Source organism: Papilio xuthus, unplaced genomic scaffold (assembly GCF_000836235.2).
Source record: "Papilio xuthus unplaced genomic scaffold, Pxut_1.1 DF826945.1, whole genome shotgun sequence".
Taxonomy (NCBI): Eukaryota; Metazoa; Arthropoda; class Insecta; order Lepidoptera; family Papilionidae; genus Papilio; species Papilio xuthus.
In genome coordinates, this window is record NW_013531704.1 from 8,634,383 (window position 1) to 8,645,977 (window position 11,595).

The 11,595-nt window shown below is 33.2% G+C and overlaps 1 protein-coding gene and 1 long non-coding RNA gene across 3 annotated transcripts; both read right to left on the reverse strand.

Annotated features, from left to right (window-relative positions):
- Window positions 1–26: 26 nt before the first annotated feature.
- LOC106121147 (uncharacterized) lies at window positions 27–351 on the reverse strand. The gene is made up of 2 exons (XR_001228039.1): window positions 208–351; window positions 27–111 (listed from the first exon to the last, which is right to left on the reverse strand). It is a non-coding gene; the product is annotated as an uncharacterized LOC106121147 (long non-coding RNA).
- A 5,762-nt stretch (window positions 352–6,113) lies between these two features.
- Window positions 6,114–11,122, reverse strand: LOC106121513 (hexosaminidase D). Of its 2 annotated transcripts, none has more exons than XM_013317207.1 (11): window positions 10,882–11,111; window positions 10,718–10,772; window positions 10,366–10,557; window positions 9,597–9,794; window positions 9,183–9,366; window positions 8,743–8,897; window positions 8,260–8,372; window positions 7,566–7,666; window positions 7,095–7,206; window positions 6,835–6,921; window positions 6,114–6,395 (listed from the first exon to the last, which is right to left on the reverse strand). In XM_013317207.1, the coding sequence occupies exons 1-11, from the start codon at window positions 10,887–10,889 to the stop codon at window positions 6,170–6,172; spliced, it is 1,431 nt and encodes a 476-aa protein (XP_013172661.1). In that variant the 5' UTR covers window positions 10,890–11,111; the 3' UTR covers window positions 6,114–6,169. The 2 variants fall into 2 exon arrangements, 1 of the variants encoding a protein (XP_013172661.1); XR_001228058.1 differs by having other exon boundaries at window positions 6,306–6,395; window positions 6,835–7,003; window positions 10,882–11,122.
- Between the last annotated feature and the right edge of the window lie 473 nt (window positions 11,123–11,595).

The window sequence follows — 11,595 nt, forward strand, 5'->3', positions numbered from 1 at the left end:
TACCATCGACGAATTTATCTATTTTGTAGCTTACGTTTAAATTGTTTTTGAAGTCGTAGAAATATACCATAGTGTCTCTTATATCGAGGTCTACTTGTTTGTTGTGGTTACCTGTTAAAAACAATAGACCATAAAAATCTCTAAACTTGACTTAAGTTTTTACTGAAAATAAATATTGAATACAAGAATTAAGTTTTTTCTACTTACAAGTTATCAAATCAGAGTACAACAACGCCTGGAAAGGTCCCCAATCACTTTGTACGTTGACAAAAAATATACAAACAACGAAATAAAACCAAAACATTTTGATAACCTCTCACACGTCCGACACATTTGGGACTCAATTTACGAATGTGTATGTAATGAATCGTATACACAAATGTATGTTGAGAATTCGCACATTATTTTATAAGTGGTGCAGCAAACATAAAACGGAGATGCTATTTTTGGTGTTAACTACAGAGAGTAATAAATATCATCATCAGCTATACGTCCCCACAGAGGGGCCCGGATACTATCCTAAATTAAGAGTGATTAGGCCATAGTCAACCAGGCTGGCCCACTGTATCCCCTGGCACCCCCGCTCAGACGTAGGAGAGTGGGGCGGAGAAGGCGGCAGTATATCGCCGCCCTCCCCCTCTCCACAATAGCCCTCTGGTGATGGACAGTCCATCACCGGCGACTGAGCTACCTCGGCAACTGGCGCAGACGGGGCCGCGGACGAGAGCGTAAGCGTGCCCGTGTTCCCGTCCCGATGCGTTGGAGGAAAAGAGAGGTTTAGTGGGTATGCCTCCGCTATGGAGGAGAATCCCACATAACTACCGCGGCCTCCCCGGGGCGCGGAGTATTCATAAAGCATTCCTCTCTGGAAAAAAAAAGCCTGGCCCAGTGCGGGTTGGTCGACTTCATCTTTTGAATTTCTTCTTAGATGTGTGCAGGTTGCATCACGATGTTTTCCTTCACCGTAAGTAATAAATATGCTTTGCTAGTAAATTATTTTGAAACTTAATCTGGCTTATCAAATTTAGAAATGTATAATGGTTACTACATGTTTATTTCATAAGATGAGTATACATTTGGAGTCTACTTAAGTAACATCTCTTACCGCGGGTTTCTGGGACTAAAATCCAAGTGTAAGAATATTGTTATCTCTGTTTTCTCAATGATTTCATAGGATATTTTTATAGATTTTGGTCTCGAAAACCAACAATTAGTATGTATATCAGACCAAATAGACTGGACTACAAGTACTTTAGTGTTTTAATTCGATAAAAACGCTAACAACTTGATCACCTATCCAACTATAGCGATGTTAACTAAAACGACCTTGGCTTTGAATTACAATGTTCGCATTGTTCATCTTGCTATTGTGTTCACGTAGTTAATTGTTTGTACAAACTTACGTACAAACAGTATTAATATAATATTATATAGATTACGAAAAGTAGCTATCGCCTGGCTCCGTCAGCGAAATTTATAAAAAAACTTATTAAGTAGCCTATGTGTTCTTCCAGGCTGTTTTACATCTTTGCCAAATTTCAGCGAGATTCATTCAGCCGTTCTAGTTTCTTATAACAAACATTCATCCATCCACCCATCCAACAATAAAACAATAACAATTCGCATTTATAATATTAGTAACCTTAAAGATATAGATCTGCTAACTTTCCCCTAAGATTAATTCTAACCAGTCAGTGTCTTAATGCTATAAATAGTTTATGAGAAAAAAAATTGTGTAACTCGTTCTAATCGTTAGTCTTTTATTTAACAGTAATATAAATGAACTTTAAAAATAATCAAATCGAATTGTGAACATTGTAAAAGATAATGTAACATTGTATCTTTAATTAATGTAAATAAAAAATAAAAGGCAATTAAGCTTAAAAAGGGTATACGCTGGAGAGCGAATGTAAAAAAAATCTATTAAGTGTGAAAACAATAGGGGCGGGTAAAATAATCCATTATCCAACTAGTAATTAACTCGTAATCAGCCGGGGGGCGATCTGGAACTTTGAAATTGACTTTTCTGTAGCGCGCTCGTTTATCTTGATCCTTTAAGAGTGATAATTACTGATTCAACACACCTTCAGTCCCAAGCGGGGAATACGGGAACTAAACTTGAATTTACAATGTGGCAATTTCAGAACGAACTTACAAAGATATATTGTGAGATTGTAACTCTGTCGTTTGTTTTAAACAGAAGTTTTATAGAAATATATAAAGAAGATTGTACGATCATGTAACTAGATTACTGGATATTGTACTTGCTTTTAAGAAATAAATAATTTCTTATTTCGACTTCTTACTCATTATCATATCGTCATATAAACACGGCTAAACACTCACGTATATTCGTCCGGTGGCGGCACCGACTAGTTTCGACCCCATCGGGGGCCCTTCATCAGGATGAGTGGTACTGGTATCATTTCGCGGACGCGGCCCGTCGCTCACTGAGTTTAGCCGTGTTTATATATCAGTTTAGTATAATGTCTCACGAAAGTTTGAATAATTTAATTCTTACTCATCTTACTAATATTATAAATGTATGGATAGATGTTTCAAGTTATTTCCAGAACGAGTGATCAGATCTTGATGAAATTTGGCATACATATAGCATATAGTCTGGAATAACATATAGGCTACTATTTTTTTTTAATTTCGTGCGGATGGAGTGACAGGCGAATGCTCGTTAAATTATAAATCAAAAACTAATTAATAACTTTTCGTTAGTGAAAAAAATTATAAAATGAACCGGTCTACTAGTTTTGGTATTTCAACGTGTCTATTAAATTTGAAACAGCTTTCAGGAATTTCAGTCTGGCACGTCGGATCCGCTGTCGATGCTTTAAAAAGATATAAAAAAAAAGTATCCCGGGTAACGCGAGCTCACGATCCTTTTATCAAAGTAACAATGTCTTGTATCGATTTATATATATTTCTAGCCGTGAAATTCATCGTCTCTATTTTTTTGTTAAAACAATGAAAGAGATGGTTATATGTTTTTTGTTTCGAATTTTTTTAGTAAAGTTAATACGAAATGTATTATTTAGAAATGTATACGGTCCTTTACAATATTAACCTCCGTTTTCATTAATTTCAATGCAAACTTTAAAAGTTCACGTCAATCTAAATAAAGGTTTTATTAAATTTCGTGAGCGGCTGCGATAGAGCCCGCGTTCGCGTAATGTCTTATACCTCATCCCCGCAAAGCCTTTAATCGCAGTGGACTTAAACAAGTTTAGCTTTTGTTTGGCGTCTGTCTGTTTCACTAATCTTTAAATCTTTTAATATAAATTAGCTTAAGTATATAAAATAAAGCAATATTAACTTATATTTTTATTCGCTTCATTTAGGTTGTAAAGCTATCTTTTATTTTTTGAGAAAATATTTTCTGAAGATTTTTGTTAATTTACTAATATTTGTTGTACTATTCCAACTAAGCTCTAAGCTTGTGCTAGGACATTGTTTACGTCAATAGTCGAACGACGGGATTCAAACCCCTGTAGGTTCGGAAAACCGTACCCTTAACCATTAGGCTATTGACGGTTTAGGGATTCCAGTTTTATAGTTTATAAGTACTATGATGAAATCCACACAAATGAAATCATTATAAAATAACGATAATAATGACAAAAAATGAATGAATTTCTTGAGCCTTCATCTTAAGAATTTTTTCACATAAATATTATTTATTACAATGATTTACACACTGAGATATATTTGGTGTACGTGGGCGAGTTTGGTGGTGCGATAACAAAAGAGAAACGTTGATTACCTCCTTATCATAATAAAAGTGAATTATGTAAAATATTCCAGCCGCTGAGACAGTCACGTTTACTTTCCACGAAAAAAAAACTGATGTCAAGTAAAATGTCTTTATACTTATAGCAAAAAATAAAAGTGTTTATGTATAAAATATGATTGATAAAAAATACAGACGTATTGATGAACTCGTTCTTTTTGTAGTCGGCTGAAAATATGAACCAAATCGTTTCCAAACACTAACGTAAAGGTCAGAAATATATATTTAGTAAACAAGCGTTTGGTAATCATGTAGGCTTTTCCCATTCCAAATGGTTTCTATAATAAGATAGACAAAACTTTTATATTACTTCTGTTTCATTTAGAAATCTGAATCTGGTTAAATAACTGAGGTCTGCATTCTCATTTTCTAGTAAATAACAAGAACATAATGTCAGTGACAACTTACGTCAACTAAATTACGGTAGCTTCCGCATTTAATCCGACATTTTGTCACAACTGTAAAAGCTTACTTTTATAGTAATCACTTATAATAAATAAGAGCTCGGTTAGTATTAGCCTTGCAATAAAACTTTTTTAGCAACACGCTCACCAAAACGACGTCCATTACAAAAGAAACGCCTCGGCGGCAATATTTCGTGTAGAGATACGCCTAATTTCCTGCGAGACTGGCATTCCGTCCTAATATTCGTCGTAACAAAAACCCACCCTTTGTGACGCGTCTTTGCATTAATCTCGACGCGTCTACCCCGCGTCTACCCCGCATATACCCCGCGTCGCCCGGTGTGATTCCCTGCCGTCCCTTTCACAATTCTAAAGGGCAAGGTTACACAAGCCATTACTTTTTCAAAAATTCATTAATAATCATTTAACGTTTAATTCAATAGAACAGCAATCATAAAACTAACAATGCTATTGGACTAGGTAATAAAGCACTAATTTTACTTTAAAATGATAATCTCGTTGATATTCCATAGCTTTGCATCTAAGTTATAATTTCACAACTTCTTTCTATCTATTGTTACTACAGAAAAATTACAAACAAGACTATTTATTTTGTCATTAAAGGCCCATTGATAATATTTACTTTTAAAATCTATATTTATATACTTTAGTGTAAACACAACCTTAGTGTATGTGATAGCATCGCCCAATCTCCGATTTTTTCGCGTTACGAATGCTTTCAAAACGCTTTGTTTACACCAAGAATACCAAGGAAGTGGAAGGAAAGAAATTTCTTAAAACGTATATAATATTACGCATATGAAATTCATAAAAATTTAAAAACATTTGTGTTGAATACGTCGCTATACAAAAAAATACATCGTAAACCTATTTCTATGAGTTATACCAACGTTTGGTAATACGCAATATTATGTATATTATTTTTGTTATTTATATTGCATTTGCAATTCCATTTAATTCCATCGTAAATAAAATACTTTTGCATCAAATTCAAATTTATATTTTGAAGGTTTTATTTTTAAAAAATAACTAAAAAAATCTTCATTGTGAACTATATTTTTTTTCTTAATGATGGTAAATCAAATTTCTGTACTAGTTTCTAAAAGGAAATCGGCTTGCACGCTCGCTCGGTTCCTTCACGCTTGCCGAAGCCCGCTTATTAAAAAGGTCGGTCGCGGGAAAAAGGGACAATAGGTCTATAGTTCCGGCTTTATTGGTTAATATCCGACCTCATAGTTCTCGGACTACGGAATTATGTACAGGAAATGTACGACTTTATTTATATTAAGTCGCAATTCGACTTTGTGGGGATTATTATGTCAAATTCATGCCTTTTATTTCTTCATTTTTTGTTGTTCTTTTAATCAAAAATAAAAATAATACTTTGTCTATGATCATAAATCATAGACAAAGTATTATTTTTATTTTTGATTGAAAGTTTTTTTTATTTTATGACCTGGTTACATATACCTTTTGGTCATTAAAAATAGTTTGATGCACTCTTTTCCCAGATTAGCTTTAGCAGTGTTAGACAGAGTAGGTAACAACTTGGTGTTAAACGCGTCCATTAGTTTGTGCAATATATTTAAAAAGGAATACAGTTATTTTCGATTCAAATCAAAAATGATATTCAATGATTTTAGTAAGTAAATTATATATTTTCTACAGTATTTTTACTATTCAGATAAAATCCTTGATTTGTTTACTAAATTATTTGCTTTTTAATACAGTGTAATTTTTTTCAATTCTGTGAGGTCGTGGTACTTCAACAGGTGAACAAAATCGGGTAGAAATTTTGGGGCTTCTACTTTATGGATTGTTAAGTAATAACCAAACTTTTAAATACTCATTTATTAAGGTAAATAATAATTGTTTTATTTTAAACACAATAAACATATTTTAACAAAAAAAATATCACAAAAAAATAAACATGCTTCTATCTTTATTCCGTTGGTTTAAGTTCTAATTCCGTTTCAGTATGCGTACATTTCGGTTGCACACTAGCGCCGGCATTGAATCTGGTCACAGCTGTTGTATGTATGTCAGTTAACTCCAGAACTACAGGTTTAAGGAATGTTCCGAGCCACTCTTCAACGCTCCTCTTACCAGTTATTTCATGAAGCAGTGGAGTCATCATCTCTTCCAGTTCCAACACGTCGGATAATAAACTGAAAAAAAAATCAAAGAGGTTTTTATGGCAATGTAGTCAAAGATTACCTAATCACAATTATACAATCATAGAATAACAAAATGATGGAGTAACACAATTAAAGAATAATAAAATCATAGAGAAACCAAAGAGTATATAAAATAAGAGACTAACAATCACAGAATAACAAAATCATAGAGTAACACAAAGAATAATAAAATCATAGAGTAGCAATCATGGAATAACACAATCATAGAGTAACACAATTAAAAAATAATAAAATCATAGAGTAGCAATCACAGAATACCATCATGGTCACACAATTAAAGGATAACAAAATCATAGATTAACACAATGAAAAAGTATTTAATCAAAAAATAACAAAAAAGTACAATAATCATAGAGAATAAAATCATTACATTTTGTTTAAAGGTTAAATTCAATCAAATGATACATACTGCTTTGAGAACTGCATGATGTTCTGAACTTGCAATGGATTAGTGAATTCGTTGTCTATTTGCCATTTATTGAGCCATGTTGCTACTCTGTAACAGATATTTCTCTCGTTTTAATACCAAATTACCCAATCGCTTCCACAACCGAAGCACACACAAAAAACAGTCTTCTCTGAAAAAAAAACAAATATTTTTAAATGAATGATTCGACAGAGGAACTATTATTTTTTAAAAATGAAATAAAAAGACGTGTAAACACAGACTGGTCTCCATGTATGAAGCTGAAGCAGCGTTCTTTGAGGACAACGAAGCAATGCACCCAGCGCGCCAGCTCCCCGCCCGGCCACTGCGGCTCCGGGATCACGTCCTCCACCTCTGTAATACAAATGTACATACATTAATTAACTAAAACATCCATACAAACACGCATTTATATACATGAATTAAAAAAAATAGTAAGTTATGTGTTCTTCCATACTACTTTCTACATCTATGCTAGATTTAAGCCAGTTAAACCGTTCTGGAGATAATAAACATCCATCCATTCATCCATGTAAAATTTCCTGTTCATAATATAGAAAGTTTAGATGGATGAATTGGATGGATGTATGGATGTTTGTTAAAAGGTACCTCTAGATCGGATGCATAGTTCTCGCTGAAATTTAGCATAGATTTAGAACATAGCCTCGAACAATACATAGACTATTGTTTTTTTTAATTTCGCGGGGATTTACCTGGTAGTATGGGATCTCTTTTGAAAAAATAATTCAAGCAACATTTAAGAGAGGGGAGAGACACAGGTAAAAGTTCACACAGTGTTGAATAGTGGTCATATCTGCAAGTAAAATTATTATTATTAGCTAAACAAAATAATTAATAACCATGGTTTTATACATTTACATATTTAACTGTGGGTTTCTGAGACCAAAATCCTCGTTTAACATGTCATCCATGTTTTATCAATGATAATGACAGAGATATGTTTACAGAGATTTTAAACTGATATAAACACGGCTAAACACTCACGTATATACGTCCGGTGACGGCACCGACTAGTTTCGAGCCCATCGGGGGCCCTTCATCAAAGTGAGTGGAACAGGTATTATTTCGCGGACGAATATACCGGAGTGTTTAGCCGTTTTTATATCAGTTTAGTATAATGTCTCACGAAAGTTTGAATAATTTAACAAAGATTTTAGTCTCAAAAACCAACAGTTAATAATTTTTTTTCAAATATCAGCTCGTAACATCGTACGAGTCCTTACAGAACACACTATTAATTATAGTAGGGAGAACTTTCTTACAAAGTTCAAGGTCATTCACCAAAAACATTGAAACAATGTATACTAACCCATAGAATTTTATTTTTAAACATAATCGAAGTTATGACATTGTACAGTTATTTGAGTAGTAGAAACGTACGGTTACCTTGACCATCCAGTTAATATGATACCAACAAAATCAAAAGAGAATGCATTCTTCTCAATCTCACGCAGCCAGCCGTGATGGTTGCTGACATATCTACTGGCTGGCGATAGCACCTGCAATTTAAATCACAAATATATATTAATACTAGCTGTCGCCCACGACATCGTCTGCGAGGGATTTAAAAAATTGTAGCCTATATGTTCTTTTAGACTATGTTCTACATATGTGTTAAATTTCAGCAAGAGCCATGCAGCCGTTCTGCAGATGCCGTCTAACAAAAAAAACATCCATCCATCTATTCATCCATATATCCATCCAAACAGGAAACCGGACCGGACCGGAGAAATGCAAAAGACAAACTCTAGTGGAAGTTTGGTCCACTGAGTATGAATCCAGAGGTTTAATTTTATTCTTCTTTCCCTTTCTTCTCTTCTTTTTCTTTTTCATAATTATAGAATATCGAAAGTAGCATTGAATTCATACCTGAGATCCACCATTGGCACCTTTAAATGCTGATGCGATCCAAACTTTGGAAAATACATGTCTGTATGTCTCCCACATGTTTGGTGTCAATTCAAAGCAATGTCCCTGATTGTAATGCCATACCACAGGCTGGACTAGATCACCAAGGTTATATGCTGAAATCATTTAAAAAATCTTAATAAGCAGCCTATGTGCTCTTACAGACTATGTTCGCGCAATTTCCTTAAAAAGGGGTATATAACTTTATGTAATTTTACTTATATACATTTATTTATTAATGCGAACGTTTAGATGGATGGATGTTTGGAAGCTCAACAGTTCTTGTTGAAACTTGATATAAATATACAATGTAGTCTGGAAGAACACATAGGCTACTTGTAATTTATTTCATTAGCGCAGTATAGTCAGGGGAGACAGCTAGTATGATAATATAGACATACCTTTCAATACTTCATATTTCATAGTGCGCAGCATATCCTCCCACATAAGTACAATCAAATCTGACTTCTTTTCCTTTATAAATAAGATAACATTTTGTATGTGTTGTAGATACAATGACACTGTGCCGTGTTCACTACTTGCAGCTACACTTTTACATTCATCACAAACTCCGGAGTGCCATACCTGGAAATTAAATTATTGCCACTACTTGAAATAGTTAATTTTAACAAAAATCTCACATTAAAAAGACTATTGGTTATTCCAACTGAATATTGCCTAAATACTTATGTAATTTAGAATTTCAATAGAAAAGAGGTTACATGAAGGTTCATATTATACTTAAAAGGATGCTTCAACTAATATGTATATATTTTTGGTTTAAATAAATTACTATTATTATGTTAATATTCCACCTCATCAGCCCCGATATGTATATATTTAGCATCAGGCTGTGCATCGATCACTTGCTGCAACATAGTAGTCACAAGTTCCAGAGACTCCGGTTTAGTCGGACAGAGTACAGCTGGAGAGTGTGGTGCTTCCCGCAGCTTACTATGTGCTGGGTGCTTCAACACAAACTCCAGATGACCTATAGTCTGAATTAGTTGGATCTAAAAAAAAAATAATAATGGTACAGTTGAACATTTGCTATATTAATTAAATTATTTGTGTAAAAAATACAAAATTAACCAGATGATCTTTAATTAAAGATTATGAATATTAGCTAAGTTGGTAAAGCTAGTTAATAAAGCTTTAGGAAACCTCAGCAAAAAGAAACCCAATGAAGCATATCTTGCCTAAAGTATTCATGGCATGAAAAAGTTGTGTTGGCCAACAATAAATTCTTTATGAACAGTTTAGACAAAATATGTATTTCTTAACTATTTGATACACACATAAGCTGCTAGTGTTTTACCAAATAATATTAAAATAACTGCTATTCTCAATTTATTTTGGTTTAACAAACCTCTTTACTATTGATAAAACAAAGATGATGAGATTGGCTATATACTTTTTTAATATATTGACAGATGATATTTATATATAACTCTACCATTGTATGCACATGTGTGAAGGTCAGTCTTTGGTAATGATTTACTTTGCATTAGAAAAGCTGTTTACCATCTTAGAAATGTTTATGAGATTCTTTTCTTTTATAATACATTTTTGTTTAATACTTACTACTTCCAAACCATTTTCTTTGGCAAGTCTAAATATAGTTTGAACATCATCAACACTGTATAAGCCATCGCCTCCACACCCATTAGTACTTCTTTGGCTGCCTATATCTTTTAAGTTTGAAATGTATGGGAATGTATCTTCCCACTCCAAAAGTATTCCTGTAGCACCCCATGACTTTATGCTTTTGAAGACCTTAAAATACATTAAAATTGTAATTTTCTTTGTTACAAAACTACGCAGTATTTTAATGACAAAACATACATTCATGAAGAAAACATCGCAAATTATTTTAGGCCCATTATTTCTATTGCATTGTTAGTAACTGAATAGAATGTATTTAAAATATACTTACTGATGCCAAATAGTCAATTTTCAATGGAGCACCTTTTAAATCAAAATGAACAATCCTAGAAAATAAAAACAAAATTGCATGATTTAGTTGTAAATTGCATTTCACCGGCTCACAGTCGTTTTTCCACTTTTTATCTAATCGATACTAAAATTATCAACACTAACCCATCCATATTTAGCTGCAATTTTCATTTATAACTTAATATCTACTTTTTATCCATTAGTGATACGCGAGACTTTTATGCGTACATTTTATTTATTGCAATGTTTGCAAATAAATTTTGGTTTGACGTTGTCATTGTCAAATGTCATAGTGTTTTTCCTAGCTTTTAACTGATTTCCAAAATGGATATGGATAGGCAATTGCTAGAAAATGACAGCTTTTGTTTCGGTCCGATTTAAAGGTGCCTGTTGAGCTTAAGTGACAGTTAATTCAATCTAACATTAGTTCGAATCCACACCACCGCCATACGCCGCTACCACCAGCGCCTGGCCAATGGCGTAAATCAAATAGCCGCAAAATTCTACATCTTTTAGCCAGTCCATTTATATAAAGGTCAGTGTTATGGCCTAGTTACTAAACCTTTAAGTCAAGTCTTATTATAACGGCATGTTTTAAAATCACATTGATATTGCTATTTTTCGTAAATGTTATTTGTTTTTATTCTTAGGTCTAGATCAAAGCCCTTTAAAATAATCTATTTTTATATCCGATATCAATGCGTTATAGCTAAAAATATATATTTCTTGATTTATTCGTTTTATTTCAGTTTAAATCTGTTTTCAAATTCTTCCCTGCAATGAAAAATCAACTCATGGCTTAACTCATTTTGATAACGGTTTAAAATCTCACGTGGCCATGATGTTTCACCAGGCTCT

Excerpts from the sequence above, each read along its gene's own strand:
- LOC106121513 (XM_013317207.1), bottom strand. Across the intron at positions 9,795-10,365 it reads AAGAAAATGGTTTGGAAGTA|ATCCAACTAATTCAGACTAT; the intron begins GTAAGTATTAAA and ends TTTTTTTTTTAG. Across the intron at positions 8,898-9,182 it reads GAAATATGAAGTATTGAAAG|CATATAACCTTGGTGATCTA; the intron begins GTATGTCTATAT and ends AAATGATTTCAG.